The following is a 19,298-nucleotide window of genomic DNA, read 5'->3' as shown; positions in this document are numbered from 1 at the left end:
AGTTGGAAGGGAAACTTTTTTTTACCAATTGCATGCATAGTCCAGTGATTTTGTTGGCAGCTTTTGGGAGTGAGAAGAACTTGACCAGAATGGGAGGCAGCTTGCTGTACACCAGGAACAGGTAAGGGGAAATGTACCTTATTCACAGCTAATCTGCCCCTAGCCAAAATAGCTCTGGAGGCAGGCAGGAGGATCGAACCAATAGCTCTGTCAAGAGTTGTGTGGTAAGTAATGCAGTTCTAGGTGCTCAGGAAGGTAAGAAATATTGATAATAGTGAAAACCACTGATGCTGGTGCTGGTGTGAAGAATAGTGACAGTAGCTGTAGTCAAACCAGTGTGCTTTCAAAAACACAGAGTTCAGATTCCTTTTGGTACTGTCACCAGTAATAGCTTAGTTGAGGGCAATTCTGACTAGCCCCTCAGGTAAAGTAATGGAAAGCTGTTTTCAGAGTTCACCAAAGCAGTGATGGGTAAGAAACACCTTTTGGCAGCTTTCCACAGGACTTTCAATTTGTTGAGATCCACCACTGGGTCACAATTTCTGTCTGCTCTTCACTCCTACACGTATCCAGGTGTAGGTGGCTATGTGGGACTAAGAACACCTACCAGGCTGGGCCAGATTTTTTCTTAATGTGTAAATAAAGTATCTCCTCATAGTGGCTATGGTGTGAGTCATAACTGAATGTAGCTTCCATATATTTGGCCTGAATTCCATGTAGTCATGCATGCCCCTGTATTAGAGACCATCAGTTTGTTTAAGACAGTGGAGTTAGCTCTTGCAGTCCCCCTTAGAATTTGGAATAGACTATCTAGCATGATTTAGTGAAGGTGACTTTAGCCAAGATAAAATTTCCACTTGGATATTATCAGAGTAAATATAATTTTCATCAGATTACTTCTGTTTCAAATATAAAATTGAAAGAATTTTAAAAATTCATTCGTTTTAGTGTTTAACTTTGGTATTTTCAGGTTAGGTGATGACTCATTTCACTTTTGAGTAATCATTTTGTAATGTTCTAGCTGAAGTGATTGAGTACTGAGTGAGCCATTCTTTTTAAGAACATATTTTAAAACTTGCTTTTTCTTTTAAAAAAACTTTATTTTAAATTTTATTGAGATTCTAGTTTTTATTTTAAAGAAGTGAAATACCCCATGTGCTACAAGAGCCACTTAGGACAAGGCAGTGTTGATACACATTTTCTAAAATTAGAAATTGTGCAAGAAGTAATTACTTTCCAAATAGTCCAGTATTTCTAAAGTACCTGATCCGAGAGTCTCCATTTTTTATTTATCATTGGAGTATTACTGCAACCCTAGGGTATATCACCGCGTTCCGCAGCCGTAGGGAGGAGGAGAGAAGATCCAGCAGGCAGGAATTGTGCAGCAAGATTGATTTATTTAATTATTTTACAAACTCTTTTATAGACTTTTTTCTTCATAGTCCAATTGGACAAGGATCAGCCACCCCTTGGGTGATTGGCTAAAATCCTAAAACATCCATTGTCAAAATATTTTTCTACTATACCATAAACAAGACTTTTCAAGGCTGCAGGTGTTTGGTTGTTTACATAACTCTGCTACCTCTTCTGTGTGAGAGAAGTCTCTCACGGACTTAGAAAATAGCAAGAAAATCCTTGCTAGCAGCATTTTTGTATCCACATTGGAGTTAACTAAAAAGGCTAGGGACCATTAATGAACTAGCCCTGTAATTTTAAAACACTGGTTTATAATAAACCCAAACCAATTTAGTATCTCACAGACATTTTAAAGTCAGGAGCTAGATAACTATACAATAGTTATATCCAAGAACTTGTTATAGTTGAGGAAGTCCCCGTAAGTAATTCAACAGTCAGCAGCTCAGAGTGTGTAAAGGATTCTCTGAAGAGTTAAAATGCACCTTTGAGCATGCACTGGAATGGCTATTTAAAATGTTACAGTGCTGAAATACTTTCTAAAATCCTGTGATTGCCAACATGCTGTGCATTGGCATGGAAGTGTAATTGACAGGAGCAAACTACTCTGATAAAGTATAATTCAGATGGATCATTTGAGATCTCATGTTTCATGATAGCACAGGTTTTTTTCTCATTAAAACAAAAATGCTGTGTTTTCTTGCATGTGAAATTGCACTCCTGATGGTTTGATATTAAGGGAGTTCATTCTGTGAAAGTACTGCAGGAATTTTTAAAAGAAATGTTAACCTACAAACTCCCTCTATTTTTATATGCATCATCAGATTAAGTTGAGGAATTAAAGAAAATAACCCTAAATAGGTTGTTGTATACAGCAGCCACTGTTTGCTTTAATGACTTTAATATTTACTGTCACTGTCATTTGCAATAGTCACTGTAGAATATTTTTTTCTTAAACTGAACACAGGTTTTCCCTTTTTTGTACTGAATGATGTACATGACATTGTCATGATTTTTGTGCTGCAGCTTTATCTCTGTCCTGTTCGATAGACAGATCATTAACACCAAAATTTCTTTCAGATTCTAAATATTTATCAATAGCCGCATGTGAATTTACTCAGTTACAGATAAACACATCAAATTCTCCCATTTGAGCTATGTGGAAAATGAGAAATAAGCTTGGTTGGGAAGTTCTTTTGGGCTCCTCTATATGGTGGCATATGGTTGACATCCCACTTGATTTCTCACTGTATTAATATTTGCATATTAGCTCATGCACATATCTTCAAATAGCTACATTTAAAAATGACACTAGCAGATTGTTGCTTTTGTTTTCTCCCTGGTATCTTCTGTGTTACCTTTCTCAATTTGCTATCTCTGAATTTCACATTGCTCTGTACCCAGTTCTGATACCCAGTCTCCTTGGTTCCTGCCAACCTATTCCCTTTGGCTTCTAGGCATTATGAGCCAGAGGCTAGGTCTTGAGCTAAAAAATACTGAAAAAATATTGAGTACGAAGCCACCTAAATTGTAAAAATCCATTACATGCTATTAACATCCTTAAAAAGATTCAACATACTTATGTAATCCTGGTTTTTATGCATGCCATAAAATACATGTTCATATTGAAGTTACAGTTTATATTCGTAGTCAGATTTTAAACATTTATTAATCATCTCCAGAACATATTTTAAAATTAAAAAAAAATATATAAATATGTCCAGGACAAAAACCCTAGTGCAGCAGTCTATCACAATGCCTCTTGGACTAAACTAACATTTTCAATAAGGTGAAAGATTTTCATGACACTAGTCAGAGAAGATACTGTGCTGAATATTTTCCTTAATATCTGGACCTGCTACAAGAAAGAAGGATTATTTAGTTCAGAATGGCAGAATAGCAGAAGAAAAAGAGAAAAAAACCCATTGATGTCCTTTCTTAAAAAAAACAAAACCAAAAACAACCAAGCCAACAACTAACATGTACTAGCCTAAATTGAGAAGCATTGGGATCAGATACACAGGTGAGTGCAAACATGAGAAGCAAGAAAAAAAGTACAGAGTAGCAAAAAGTACAGTGTGTAGGCCAGAACACTGCGGTGTATTCAAGCTGCCTTACACAAAATGTTCAGGTTGGATATTAGGAGGAATTTCTTCACAAAAAGGGTGATTAGACACTGGAATGGGCTGCCCAGGGAGGTAATGGAGTCACTATCACTGGAGGTATTTAAGGAAAGATTGGACATAGCACTTAGTGGCACTAAGTTGACCTGGTGGTGTTCAGTCATAGGTTGGACTTGATGATCCCAGAGGTCTTTTCCAACTGAATTGATTCTGTGGTTCTGTGAAAATGTATACTAAGGAAAGATAATGGGCTTATCACAACAGGATCAGCCACAGGGAGGTGATGTGGTTGAGGTTGGTTACACCATATGGTCCTCAAAGGCCCAAGGAGCCCTGACAGGGAGCAACAGGACAGTATCAAAGCTGCCTTTCCTTTTATAGCAGGATTTACCCTTTGTGTAGGTTTTTATCTCTATTCAGTGCAAACTAAATGCTATTCTTAACTGTGCTGAACTGAAGCGTAGTGTCAGTACAAATATAAGTAAACCATATGAACACATTCACACTGGAAATCAAAAAGAATTCTACAGCAGGAGAGCAGCACAGGGAGAGCAAACAGTCTGACTACATCCAAGAGCAACCTCAGCTTGCCAGTGAAAATGGGTGTAAGTTGTGGTGTGTCAATTCCTCGAGAGTGCTAGCATCAGGGAATGCTATAGTCTTAACTCACTTCCTCATCAGCACTGCAAATTTCTGACCCAGATGAACTTACGTTTGCATTTGGTGTTTATGCGTCAGGTAGGTGCCCACTCAGCCAGTTCAATCCATGCATCACTGCAAATTTATGTTCTTGGTCCTCAAAACTGGGCTGCCTCCTTACTCCTTCCCACACACTCCTTCCCATACCTAGCGCATGCTTCCTTGATAAATACTGCACTAGTCCTTCCTCAGCTTTCTGTTATCCAGATAAAACAATCATCCAACAGTTTAGGAGCCAGTAGTGCTTTCAGACTCCATCACAACTAGTGCTGCAAGCTCTCTTCTGAAGCTGGAGTTCCTCTTAATGCTGGTGATAAAACTGCCTAATTGGATGGAGTGATGGATGCCCCAGCAATAAACTTAAAACCTTTCAGCAGCACTCCTGGGGTTTCTAGAAGCCCCACCATCCAGTGCGGTGGTATCATTCAACTCTGACTTGTTCTGAGGTCAAGTCAACTATGGATTGAATTTTCCCATTGCTTATGCACATCCACATCTGGTTTTGGGGCTGCTCTGATAATGAGAGCCATCTGGGCTGTGGGAAATGTAACCTGTTTCAACTCCTTTTGCACAGCAGTATACAGAGAGAACAGGTGTGCCTTCTGGCAAATCCAGTAGTGCCAGATCAAAAGGTCCTGGGACCATCTTTGTCTCCAAACCCTGTGCTGAGAAGTGGAACCATACTCTTGTTTCTCTGCAATGCCATTTTCAATGACTGAATTGTCCTCTGGTGATCCAAATGGTCTGATCCACAAATTGCTTCTCTTCCAATACTCCCTTTGCAGCTGCTTGAACTTCTTTGGGCTGTCAGTATGCCATTCATCATGCTGCCTTGATCTCATATCCTAAGTGCTGAATGCAAGTTTTGCAGCAGAGGCACACAAATTAATTCACTCCCACCAGTCCTGTTCCCCTTCCTCAGCACTGTTTCTAGCTCTGTTCCTTCAGTAATTTCATTTCATATTTCAATTCCACATTTTCTGTCTATAAAGCAGCAGTTGTCATTCAAATTTTGTATTTTTCATAAAGTCCATTATGCAGAAACTTGAGTGTTTGCTTTAAATTTAGTATTCTCTTGACAGGTTATAAATGTCTTTCTGCTTTACTCAGTACACTCTCTCCCGTGAAAGCTTCCTGCTCCCATGAACTGAATGCTTTCATAGAAATTTCTCAGGATGGAAGAAGTTCTTTCCTTCTTCTCCCCCCTTTTTATATTGCTACCATTAATAGTCCCCATAAAAATCCTGTCATCTGAATAGTTATGACAACACCAGGCTGCACAGTTGGTTTTAGCTTTTGTTATTTCTCTTCCAGAATAATAACATTCCTCTGCAGCCTGCATCCCCTGCAAGTCTGCATCCCCATGAGTCACTTTGCTAGACACCATTCAGCAAGGAAAAAAAAGCCTGCAAGCAGCTACAGACAATTTAGGAATGTAAAGTAGTAATTTATTGGTTAATATAGGTAGCAAGCTACTAGACTAAGCATGAACATGCTCACCTTCCTGTGCAAGACAACAGATGAGTCTTCCCTGGCTCAAGTGTCACCAAACTGCCATCTTTTGACTCCCCGCTTTTTACTTCCAGCATTTTACACCTTTTCAACACCGTTGCCTTTTCTCTGGACCATATCTCAACAGCCCTACCTCCATGTCTGGGTCTGTCTTACCTTGCATGGCTCTGCTGTGCAGCTCTTTCCCTGAGAATGCCGAACCAAGGCTCCGGGGCTAAGCCCTACCAGGACTGGACTGTGGAGCCCAAGCAGCTGAAAATGCAGAGGAGAGCGACCTGGTATCAGGCAGAGGAGATCAGGCAGTACAGTCAGCTGGAGTCCAGGGAGCAATGCAATCTGCCAGAGGGTAGGCATGTTCGGTCAGCAGAGCCACTCTCTGGGCTCTCCTGACTGTTGTGGCTTTAGTTAGGGCTTTAGTCTGGGTGCCCACATGACCCCCTGTGTCATTGAAGGCGCTCTAGGCACTTCACCTGCCCTCATGCTGCTGCTGTGTTCAGAATGGCACCAGTATCCCATACCTTTCTGCTCTGTACAGATATCTGGCATACCTTAGGATACCTCAGACAGCATCAGATGCTTATGTGTGTGCAATTGAATCAAGCCACAGATTTCCACTAACCATCTGAGAAACTCCTGTGTGTCCCACATATCTACAGGAGGCTGGTGAAGAGAGCTGGTAACTGAAAATATCTTGGTTAATGACACAGTAAGCTTACACTGATTGGTAAATGCTTTTTGAGGAGCTTTAAATTAAGAGCCTGATCACCAATCCTTCATTTCTATTGCTGAGTCAGTCAGAGCTGTATGCAGGCAGGAACATGCAAGTGCACATTAAAGTTGTGAGTAACAGTTTTGGAATGGATGGGGTGGAAAGATTGCTTGATGGCAGTCCAACAGACAAACCTGACTGCTTTCCCTCTGCCTGGTGTGTAATTGTGAGGACAGGTGCTCCCTTCCCAGAAGGAAGCTTATGGGAGTAAGTTAAAGTGAAGGGGCATGTAGAGCCATTCAAACATGGAAAAAGTGATAAAAAGAAAATCTGGGGCCTGAAGCCCTAAAGAGACCTGGTTGCATGAGTCAAAGGCTATGCTCAGCCTTTTCTCCTTAAATAGTGGCACAGGAGCAAAGTATTTTTTAATCTGAGTAGTTCGCAACTTCCTCCAACTATCTGGTGTGCTCTGCAATTTGCATGGTAAAGAATATGCACCAGAGAAAATTTCTGCCATTATCTGTAGCTGCTAAAGATAGAGCAACTAAATCAGGGAAGTTCAGAGTCACGAACAGCTGTCACTTGGACACAGCTTCAGCTTTGACTTGGGTCTTTGCACATGTCTTCTGAACCAGGAAACCATCTGAACTATTACAGCAATGATGCCAGAACACTGTGAGTCAACTGATTGTCGTGACTCTCCCCATTCTTCAGGGAGTAAAGAAAAGGCGAAAAATTTGTAGCTTTATTTTGACTTCACATTGTGGAACATATTGTTAGTCCACACTAACTCTGCACCAATGGTCCAGATCAGGCACTCGCTTGCTTCATCAATTAAAGCAATCTGGTAATTCCTTTCCCCACTGTCTTTCTTAATTTCTGAAATAATGCTAATTAAAAGTCAGCTGGCAAAGCCCCCCATTTTGTGAGATGGTTGCCTTAGAACTAAGCTTGAAGAACAGACAGTAATTGCTTTCCTGAGAAGCACCATCCATCTGTGCAATTGCTACAGGGCATTGGTTACACAATGCCACACTTGTTTGTATGGGTGAGGAGGAGGTGTGCTTGTTGAATCCAGATTTACAACGTCTGAATTCACATAAAGGATTTTAAAAGCCGAGACAGTATCAGCCACAATGAGTACCACAATGATTTCTCTTGCAAGTGAGTCATATCTGTTCGCACTGACAATATAGGCATATGAATATTAGATTCCTTAATTCCATTACAGTTTAATTCTGCAGTCAACTGCTTGTATTGAAAGGTTAGTATTATAAACGAGGCAAACCCTTCTACATTTTGTGAATTTGTAAAAGCAGGGTGTGATTACTCTGTACAAAGAACTATTGTATTATCATAAGCTTCTGTGATCTCAAACCTTCTCTAGAATAAATAGTTTGTAGCTGAGTTTATGACACAGCCTACAAAGCATACAAGCCCCACTCTTTACCCCACTCATTACCTAACTGACTTTAGGTAATGACTTCAGGTAATTTACTTTAGGTAATTACTTTAGGTAATATTTATACACTGTTGAAATGTACCTCATCTCGTACAATTACACGATCCGCACAGAGAAATAAATAGGAGTTCAGTGTCACATTACCTAGCATAATTCCCTGAGATGTGTAAGAATATACACTGATGCATCACGCCTTTGTGCAAAAACTGAACCCCTATGTCACACAGGTGTTCTGCCTCCCAGAGAAAGGGGAGGTTTTGGGAGTAACTCCCTCTTTGGGGGCTCCTGCGGGACTCTTCTTAGAGAAGTGTCCATCCCCCCAACTCTGCATGCTGACCTTTGTGATTCCCATACTGGCTGAGCTCCCTTCTAGGACATTTAAAATCAGTTCTTCAAGGATCTTACTGTTAAAAACAAGAGACTATATTGACTGAAATGCTTGTAATTCTTCTGAACTGAGGGAAAATGCAGGATACATTTCTCTCAGGTATAGAGAGCTATGTATATCAGATGCAGCTATATATATACATCCATCTAAAAATACCTAACTAGGGTGGTCTAGAACACAGAGGACTTAGCTTAACCCCCTTTGCAGCTCACTGAAAAATGCAGGAACTTTTAACGCATGATTTGTTGGGTGTACAGCTAACATCTATTCCAGGCAAGATGAACTCCCAGCTCTCTCAATCAGCTATAAAGCGAGCCTCAGGAAATCAGCTCAGAAATGTGTATCCATAGTCTGCAAGTGTTCAGCAGAATTCTGCCCATTATTTACTCTGACTTGGCCTTTCTTTCACAGTAAAAACACCTTCAACTGAAAAATTATTCATTTTATCAAACCTTATGATGTCATTAATTTTATAATTTTTTTTGCACCAAAAGGGCCTATATGCTACTAGGTGGATCTATCAGTCTCTGAACCTGGGTGGATCTATCAGAGTCTCTGTTTTCATCCAAAGATAACTACAGAAAAGTACATAGAAACATGAGAAAAAAATTCAGCACAGATTCAGTGTGGCATTAAATAACAAAATCTTTCTTGCAGCAGTGTTCAGGCAAACTTTCAGTTTCTATGTGCTTCAGCTGAGCATGTTTATTTTTTCACCAAGTTAGATCATATGACAGGATACACAAGCTACATGAAGTGCTGCCAGCATGTAGGATTTGACTGCAATTTTGCTACTATATTTGGTGCTTGGTTTTAAAACCCACAAGTTCTAGTACAAAATGGCTTCTTCCTGCAAAAGTCTAAACAAAAGGCAGATGAAAACACAAATCCAAAGGGTATTTTTAACCAGAGGCAGGAAGAGGAGGGAGGCTGCTGCTTCTGGACTGGCAACACTGACTGTGCAAGAGCTCTGCAGTGCCAGCTCCTCATGTGCCCCAAGCAGCTGCTGGGATATGGGGCTGGGAATTAACCCCCAGATCTCCAACTGTATGCTGACTACCTTGCAGGAATCAGCAGTTTCATCTGGCAGCATTCATGTCCTGCAGCTCTGACTTTTAACTAATGGTACATCTGAAAATGAAAACAGTCTTGTACCGCTAGCTCTGCACAATATCTCATGGCGATTCCCGCAGCTCCCAGCCAGGCCACACTGTAGCTTACTTAAATGGGGAAAATGTGCACCTCCTTTCAGTGTTACTTCTCTTGCTTTAAGTCTATTCAGCTTATTTTCAATAGTGCTTAGCTGTCATGCAGTTAGAGTGACTATCTTTTTTTAGCTGAAAGCCCAAGTTTCACATTAACTGCAGGTGCTTCCTCCTTGAACTATAAAAAATGACACTGTGCATCCAGGGTCAAAGGCCAGAGCCCAGAAGGCAAAGCTGAACTCCACATGACACTTATGTAGTACCACTTTATCCTATTAATGTTATAACACAACTTCAAAAATTATCTTCAACCAAAATAGATTCCAGAACTTTTTACATGGAAATCCAGATTTCTGAATGCAAAATATCTCTTTCATACTTTGGGGAAGGGCACGATTTAGTGACAGATCATCCCAACGCCCTTCTCCAGCTGCACAGCAAGGTGGCTCTGGAAGACAAGGAAAGACGAGGCATACTTGTGACCAAAACAGTTTGTGAACCTGACAGCCAGTGCCTGCAGCTCACTGTCTCAAGTGGTCAGAAATGCTGAAATGTCATCAAGAGTTGATGGCCATTTAATGTACCTTAGGGTGCTTTCATTGCAAGAGGGAACCCCAAGGTCTGATGACCTCTTTTCCCATCTCTATACATTAATAACCCTATTATTCATAGTGCTTTGTCCTGTAAAAACGATGATCACTTCTTCCCTTTGAAAATTCTGCTAGTTGTTCAGGAGTAAAGTCCCTTTCTTTACTTATTGAAGGGAAGACCAACACATTGTTTTGCGTTTGAGAACATGGCAAGGTGAAAAATATGTACCTACTCAAATATTTTTATTTACAACTGTTTGTCATTGCTGTTCAAAGAGGGAAAAAGAGAACTAAGACATCAAAACATAAAGAATTATTTTTCTTAGTATGATTATGAAGAATATAAAAGTAACATGAAATTAGGGACAATTAATTTCACAGGTGAAATGAAGGACAATATGAGCTAGATATGAGCTTCAAAGTTCTGATGAGGACAAGCACATTTTTTTCTTATTTAGAGCTTGTACTGAATCAAAAGGAAACAGAGACTCCTGAGATTCTGACCACCTTAATTTAGATATTCTCTTAGCAATATATTCTTAAAAGTGCTATCCCAAGCATATTACGCCTATAACCAGGTGGAAGAGAAACAGTTGTAGATACAAATATCCCTCTGTCACTGTGGCATGGAAAGGATGGCTATCAAGTCACACTCTTGCTGGTAATTCTTGCCTAAAATAATAATCATTGGCGTATGACACCATTTCAGTCTTTCATGATCCTGAAAACCAAGAAACAAGATCCTACTAAGTCTCACAGTGAAGTCCTTTGGGCGGGGTGGGCGTTGGGTCTGTGGGGGTCCTGAAAGTCCCCTTTCCGAGCCCCCAGTTTTCAAACCCATCGAGGTCCAGAGGCACCATCACCTCTGCGGGTCGGGGCGGAGCCGGGCCGGGACGCAGAAGGGACACTGCCACTGCCCAGCCACCGCGGCCCGGGCACGGCAGCACCGCGTCCCCTCCCGGCTGCGGTTCCGGGGCCGGGCCCGGGGCGGTGCCGGCGAGGCAGGTGCCTCCCCCCGCGGTCACGGCGGGGCTGTCGCCGCCGCTGCCACGTCAGGGGAGTGTCCCGAGGCGAGGCGGGCTCGGCCGGGCCCGGCCTTCCTCCTCCGCCCCCGCCGCCGGAGCCGCCGCGGACGGAGCGAGCGGTGCCCGCTGCCATGGAGGCCCGGTACAACCTCAAGAGCCCGGGTAGGCGGCGGGGCCGGGCGGGGGTGGCGGCCGCTCCTTCACGGGCTGCCCGGGCCGCTGCGGGCGGGCGCGCCCGCCTCGGGGCTACCGCGGGTCGCGGAGGGGTCGGGGGCCGGGGCCGAGGCCGCAGCCGGGAGGAGGGCCGGGGGCCGCGGCGGCGGGTCCCCTGCGCCGGGGCGGTGGCGGCGTTCAGGCGGAGGCCGGCCGGGATCGGTTCGCCTAGCCTTCGCAGTGCGATGGCGTTGAAACCTTCCTCCGAGCTGTAATTCGGTTCAAAACGCCCTGACCGCCAAGTCTGTGTGCCCACGCATTTTTTGGTGGTTCGTGGAAACGTACCTTTGAACGTTTAGTCAGGTGGCCGTGCCCTTTTCCCCGGGGCATCGCCTCCTCTCCGACTAGGTGCGTGAGAGGGGACAGACTGCCAAGGATAACTTGGCCTGTGTGCCGTCAGTTTGTTTTGCAGAAGTGTTGCTGTACAGGCTCTATTCACTTGTGTGTCTGTGTTTGTTCACATGTCTGGTTTGACAAGTTTGCATGTTAAAATTCATGCCTGTAACTCCTGGCCTTTCCTTTGAATCCTTGAAGTGAGAGGGACGCCTCAAGAGATGTGGGTGATGCCTGGAGAAACAGCGCTAGAAGGGAAGGTTTTGATTCCTAGGAAGCAAATAGTGCACAGGAAACGTCTGCCCGTATGGCTGTGTTGGAGCAGTGGCTTCTGACCGGCTGTGCCAGGGCTTCACCTTCTGAGAGCTGCTTGCACAGCCAGAGGCCTGACACTGCCGAAGCAAAACCTCATCCGCAGCTTGTAAGGGCTGGTCGGGTTTGTGTGTCGGCTGTTGTTCTGCCCCTGCTTTCCCCTAACCAGCTGTTGAGAAATAGGCATTATCGGCTTCATGTTATTATGATGAATAGTGGCTTTATTTTTTAATCATACCGTCCTGTTACCAGCGTGGGAGGTGGGGAGAAACTGAATGTTACGGTGAGTTGTACTTTACAAATGTCAGTGACAGGCTTGTTTACAAACATATCTCATGCAGATGATGTGTCTATTGCTAAATTATGTCATTTAGCCTCACCCAACCCAAGTTGCATAACCCAAAGATAAGAAGAATCACTAAGCAAATTATGAACTTGTTGTCATTTAAAATATCAGGAAGGAATACTTTTTTTAGGGAGACATGCAGGATGTGTGCCATATGTGAATTTACAAGGCCACACAAACATGCTCACTAGTTGTGGTTCGCCACGTCATGGGAAACAGTGGTGGTGTGCTGTATGACAAGCACCTGGGATCTGGGTGGAGAGGACAAATACTTGTGGCTTAATTTAGAAATGTTCTTCCCCTTTGTTGTTACTTGTCTCCCGTATATTCAAGAGAAAATTACTGGAATTAATTTTCAGCACCTGTGTTATTCTATAGCAAAATGAACTTTATGCAGCAAAGACAAATAATTCATACAATGGATCAATATTACTTCTCCCAATTAAACATGTTTGGTTGCATATTAATATATTAAACTATTTCTTTCTATATAGATACTGACAGTTTATAAATTATATAAATAACTTTTAAAACCTCTATAACGATTTAAAATATTGATTTCAATAGTCAATATGTGTGAAATCGTTCACTGAACAGATGGGCAGAAAGGTGTTGAATAAGTATAAAAAAATACTTTAAATAAATATTGTTTCTTCAACAGTTGTCCATTAAAATGAGTTGACTGTAATTATGTATAGCCACTGCTTTTAGTCTGGCACTTTACTTGCTAACCAGGTAGATAAGCATATGTAATTACTTAATAGTTCTGTGCATGTTTTACAATTTCTGATCTTGTTACAGTTGCATGTGCAGTTTAGTGGTGGTATCTTACTCTTGCCATTCGACTACAGGCTTAAGATGGGACTGTAGAATATTCTAATATTAAGGTGGTTTCAATTAATGTAAATGCACTAAAATACATAAAAAGAAGTCCACCATATTTTCTATTTCAAGGGGTTGTGTCATCTCCGAACTAAAGGGATTATTTTGGTAACTGAGCCTTCTAGGGCTTTAGAACAAGTAACTGTCCTTGTGCCTGTTGTTGTTCCTTTGCCTGTAATAGAGGAAGAACCAAGCTGCTAACCTTTAGGTCAGCTTTAGGGATTTGGAACATGCTATCTTGAGACAGAGTGGAAAAAGTAATCGTTTTGTACCTGTACAAGAGGCTTCTACTGTTGAAGTCTGCTTTTGGACTTGAGCAAACTGCAAATGGTGACTTCCATCTGCTCAGTAGTTTTTAAAAGGGCAAATCCTAGAAACCCTTTCAGTATAAGTTGCTTTAATGTAATGTTATAGGTGAAAATACACTTTAAATAGGAAAATTTTGGTAAAAGAAACATGTGTTTTTAATTGATCTTTATTTTTAAGCCAAATTCTGCTGTAGAATTATGAAGCACCTGAGGTTCATCTGTGGTTAATACCTGGATTCCTCTTCTATGAATATGCTGGGCCAGATTGATGAGTGGGTATCATTTAGGCTCTCCAGTGCCGTACTTTTTGTGTGCTCTCAAGCAGACCACAAAAGAGCAATATTGCTGCACAGCTTTGTCCTGCTGCTGATTGCTCCTAGGCAATGTGTTCATCTTCATCCTTATCCCTGTTTCTACAGCTAATACTAGTTCATCCCAACATATCTGAAAGATGGTAACTCTCCACAACACAAAGCACATTGTTCCGCTGCACACCACATCTGTGTCGATGAGAGGCAGCGCAGCTCTGACAGGTCTCAGTTTGCCATAGGTACAGGCCGTGGCCAGTGCAGGTCTGGGATGGCCAAGCGGCTCCTGTTTCCTGCCAGTTACTCTTTGTAAGAGCAAGGAGCCATGGAAGAATTCACGTGATGCTGTCTTCTCACACTGCCCATGAACTTGAGTTTCTTTTTTATTTCTTCCCAAAAAGACCGGTAATTTTGGAAGGGATGAAATTTCACACTTCAGGCTTCTTTGTATTGCTTCAATAAGGCAAAGCCTTGTAAGCTGTTACTTCATATTTTTGTGTGTATTTTTAGCACTTGTAAAAGGGCAGGCTATTTTCTGTCATAGGATTTCAAAATGGTTTAGTCAGTGTATATCAGCCTGCTACCACATGGCTGATAAACCTCTCCCATCAATATTAAAGCTCAGCTGACTAAAGCACAGACTTCATCCTCTTCATGCTTCAGGAACATCCCTATTTTCTGAAATTTATAAGACAGCTACTTGGAATAATCTCTTAACTTTTTTTTCCCCCAAGAGCTGTGACCCTTAGCCTGCTGTAAGATCAGACACCAAATCTTGTAGTCACTGCTCTTGTAGTGACAATCTCTCGCTTTTGCGTAGGCTGTGACCAGGCATCTGAGCTGGTATTAGCACAGACACTTGAATTATGAAGAGCTACTTACAGTGCCTCACACAGAGCCCACAAACAGCAGTGGGGTTTTTTTTTTTTTCTGGGCAGGGTTTGTTTTGTTTTCAGCAGACCACCTCATCGATTATTTGATTAGCAAGGGCACTGGAGGCATAGGGAGAGCACGTGGAGGGAGGCAGGCAAGCTGTCCTGCATTTTTGCCCAGGGCAGTGCTTTGGGATCTTGGAGGCATAGGAAAAATAACAATGCTGAGATTGTGATCGTCTTAGCTGTCATCTTCAATAAGATTGCGGCTTTTTCTACAAACTGTACTTCTTTCTCCACTCCATATTTTGTACAAGTAAGTGTTCTGTGCCAACAAGCACATGTCAGTTCTTTTTTAGCAAAACAGAGCAAATAGGAAGTAGCGAGTAGCTATTGTGCTGCTTAGTGTCTTCTGTGTACGAAATAAGGATAGATTGTTTAAAAACAAAAAGTTGAACAGATGTTAAAATTTTATTAAGGCTGAAGATATTGTTTGATCTTAGTGTGTTCAACAAGCACCTTGCATTTTGTAAGTTTAACCTCCCGTTGTTAACAACGACAAAAAAACCAGTTGTTTTGAATTGCAACTACAAGAAGAGCACTGTACTTGCTGCTGCCCTGAGGGAAATGAGTACTAAAGGTTGGCTGTTTCTGAGGGTGAGAGGAAAGCAAGACAAGACTAATTTAAAGGTTTTTTTGGTTTTTTTAATAGTTTTTAATACTTTGTATGAGTACAGGAGGCTTGTTTGTTGTGTGAAAGAATGTATGTGAGGCTGTGAAGATGTAAAGCAGCTATTCAGGAGGCTTATGGGTCTTGAGAAAGGATGTATCTGAGACCCTGAGGGTGGAAAACAGCTGGCCTTTTTCTTCAGAAATGGTGATTCCATTTGTTTTGTAGCAGAAGTCGAAGGAACTGCCAAAGAAATGTCCTGGTCTCAGCTGGGATGGAGTTAATTTTCTTCCTAGTAGCTGGTCCAGTGCTGTGTTTTGGATTTAGTATGAGAATCATGTTGGTAACACACAGATGTTTTGGTTGTGGCTCAGTAGTGCTTACTCTGAGTCAGGACTTTTCAGTGTCTCATGCTCTGCCAGTGAGGAGGGGCACAAGAAGCTGTGAGGGAGCATGGCCAGGACAGCTGACCTGAGCTGGCCAAAGGGATATCCCACACTGTAGAATGTCATGCCCAGAGTATAAACCGGGGGAGTTGGCTGGGAGGGGCTGATCGCTGCTGGGGGATGTGCTGGGCATTGGTCAGTGGGTGGTGAGCATCCCTTGTTTTTCTGGGATTTTATTTCTCTCTCTCTTTTTCGTTACCATTATTATCATGATTTTAAAATTATCATTAGTAGTTTTATATTTTACTTTGCTTCAGTTATTAAACTGTTCTTATCTCAACCCAGAAGATTTACTTTTTCTCACTCCTGATACTCCTTGCCACCAGAGTAGAGCACTGGGAGGGAATGAGCAAGCAGCTGTGTAATTTCTAGTAGCTGTGTGGGGTTAAACCAAAACATCAAATTTGAAAATAAAAGCAATTTTGGAAGCTATGGCTGCCCCAGACAGTTGTTCCAGTTCTGCAGTTAGACATTTTGGTTTTGTAAGAACAATTGCTTTGTCTTGGTACATGAGATCAAAATAAAATGGGAACTTGATTAATAAAGAACATCACAGCAGTACTGACGTTCAGTGATCAGCAACTTAATTGTCTCCATTTGCTTTCATTTAGACAAAGAAGTGTGGTTTCTTTAGTATGAAGAATAGTGTTCTGTACTTCATGATGTTTAAAATCATGTGGAAACTATAGGTGGTGATTTTAAAATTATGTGGTTCACCGTTTTCAAGAGATTGAGACTGAAAATTTAATTCTTCTTCATTTTGCCCATTCCTCTAGCACAGGAGGATGTAGTTTTGATAAGGTGATCACTGGTAGTATGGCAAGGATCGTTAGCATTATGGGTTGCTTCTTCTACTGCTGTCTTTCTGGTGCCAGAAGACTGAAAAATGTGTAAGTATCTGTACATCTTTGCATGGCTGCTGAGTTGTCAGAGCAAAGATTTGTGTAGTCCCATCACAGAGATGGTAGGGAATACTTTGTAAAAGAGATTTAAAGGTACAGAATATATAGTATATTCTCCTCATCAGTGGTTTGAAGGACTTGCCCAACTGAAGCTTTGTCTGTCTTCCAGGGATTTTATTTTTGGCTGTGACTGGGATGTTGTTTGAGCTTTTTTTTTTTTTTGTGAAGAAGGATCAGGTATCTGGGTCCTAATGAAACTTTAATTGTAGTCTTGATTCAAAATTAATTTACTATAAACTACTGTGCAAATTTTTATGAAAATATAGTCACATTTTTGTGAAATAACATACAAAAATATGTACAGGAGCTCAAAAATCTAAAGACAGGTGCAAACTTGGAAGGGTTAAGATGGGGGCTTCATGAATAGGCAGAAGGAATGCAGAGGTAGAGGAGAAAAGCACTGTATCACTCAAGTGATACAGAGCTCACTTGAAAATATGGTACCTTGGGTTAATTTCTAGAGTAGATACCATTTAACACTCTGTTCTGCAAAAGGATTGTAATTGGTATTTCAGAGTAGTTGTCTCAAGCCCCCTTTCCCCCTCTTCTATTATTTTTAGTTCACAAATGATTGCACATCATTCACAGGTTCTAAGCTGTCCAGGAGAATCACATCCAGAAGGAACAGGTAACACACAGGTACCTAGTGACACTGTGTGGGTCACTGGGAACCTGTTAGAGTTGCTTTGTGTTTAGATTTAATAAGCCATTCTCTACAGAGTCCAGCAAAAAAAAACGCTATTGAAAAATACTGTTTTCCATATCAAAGAGGTACTGTGACTCTTTAAATATGTTTCCTTACATGCATCAGTGACCACATCACTAAAGGTGGGGGTTTTTTGCTTAAAATGTCAAAGCTCTTCAAGTATTGTCATCTTACAAGAAATCCTGTGTATTTTACCCATGAACTTAATCCTAACTTTTTTTAGTGATGTGATCCATTCTTTATGCAGTGGAACTACTGACAGTGTGATTCACTGTTGTTTTTTCCCCTTACAAGAAATTTAAACGTTACCTTTAGTAAATGGGATTTTCTTTTGAATGCCAATGCAGTTTGGGTTCCCTGGTACTTTGGGCTGCTGTGGGGACTGGTGATTCAGCAGGTGACTCTCTGCACTTTGACCTCTGCAGTCACTTGATGGTTACCCCAGCCGTGGGTCAGGCACTCTTGGCTTGATGGTCAGGTATAGAGTGGAGGAGGCAATAGAGTGGAGGGGGGAAGAAAACAAAGCCAGCTGGAGTTAAGAAGACCCTCCCAACATGTCACCCATGACACATGCATGTAATTGAAGGGACTTGATGCTTGTCTCAAATGGTTTATGTGATTTCAATTTTTAAAGTTTTTCTTATTGTTGTCTGTTTTTTGTAATTGTAGATAGTAGCCTCATTAATAGACAAACATGTAACAAAGATGACCTGTGTTTTACTAATAGCTTAAGTGGATTGAGTAGTTATAGAAGTTTCTCTGAGATGAAGGGTTTTATGAGAGTTTTACTTTCATTGGAAAACCTGTATTCAGTAAATAAATTGCATCCTTACTTGTGCTGTTTTGGTCAGCAGAGCCATAGGGAAAAATTACTACTTCTTCTATATTTCTTCTGAGTAGACCTCTAAATCTTGCTTAAAGTGGAAAAAAAAAAAATAGCCGTCATAAATAAAAAGGTAGGAAACATTTGCCAAAGCAGTAAAAGCTGTCAAGTTGTTTTATTCCTCTTTCCCCAGATTAGGTAAGTCAACTTGAAAGATTGAGCGATCTCTAGCTTTATGCCAGCTGTTTTGGATTCCATTATTTATTTGTTCATTATGTACTTCCTTTTTCAAACAGTACAACTGAAATTTTGGTTTGGGAATTCATTTCAGAATGAAAGGTTTGCTACGCATTTGAGGAAGATACTGTCATGAACAACCTTCTTTTTTTTTTCTAAAGAAAAGGCATAATGATTTACTAAGAGAACACTGTGGATGTTCAAATCCTGTCATCCCTTTAAGCAATAATACTGACATTTACAAAGACTGATCACTTGCGTTTTCTGTGTCCAGAAGGTGTCCTGAGCCACTAGGTGCAGACTTGTCTAGTTGGGCACATAGCCAGCTCCACATAGCAGGAGTACTTGAATGTGACTTCCAGACATATCCAAGAGAAGCAGTTGTGTGAACTGAAGTTTCAGGGTAGCTTAAAGTAAGTGATGATGAAAGTGGAATTTGACTGGACGTGGCTTTTGGCAGAAATAAATCTACGAATCATATATGCATATATTGTACAGATTCTGTTCATTAATTGTTATTCCACCACTCAATCCTAAAGCATGCTGGGGGCTTTAAATTTGATTCTCAGATTTTTAATATCCATATTTTGCTTTTCAGAAAATTTTGTTAAGTTCAGTGTAACACAAGAGGCAGGCTGTCAGGCAGAGTCTCTGACCTGTAGTATTCTCTTTCCTCCTCAGGGCAGTAGACAGTTCCCACACTTCCTGCTGGGTAGGAACTCTCCTGTAATCTCTAGTCCAGGAACTTAATTTC

At 41.4% G+C, this 19,298-nt stretch overlaps 1 protein-coding gene across 2 annotated transcripts in view; it reads left to right on the top strand.

Annotated features, from left to right (window-relative positions):
• The first annotated feature begins 11,145 nt into the window (after window positions 1-11,145).
• UBE2J1 (ubiquitin conjugating enzyme E2 J1) overlaps window positions 11,146-19,298 on the top strand; it is a 28,926-nt gene continuing 20,773 nt past the window's right edge. The window contains exon 1 of one of the 2 annotated variants that reach the window (XM_042016732.1): window positions 11,146-11,288. In XM_042016732.1, coding sequence (XP_041872666.1) covers window positions 11,258-11,288 — 31 coding nt within the window. In that variant the 5' untranslated portion in view covers window positions 11,146-11,257. The remainder of the gene's footprint in view (window positions 11,289-19,298) is intronic. The other variant, XM_042016730.1, reaches the window with a different exon arrangement.

Source organism: Corvus kubaryi, unplaced genomic scaffold (assembly GCF_017639235.1).
Source record: "Corvus kubaryi isolate FWS band 111438036 unplaced genomic scaffold, C.kubaryi_AGA036_p1.0 split3-73, whole genome shotgun sequence".
Classification (NCBI taxonomy): Eukaryota; Metazoa; Chordata; class Aves; order Passeriformes; family Corvidae; genus Corvus; species Corvus kubaryi.
The sequence above is the reverse complement of the archived record's forward strand: the minus strand, read 5'-3'. Positions and strand labels throughout refer to the sequence as shown.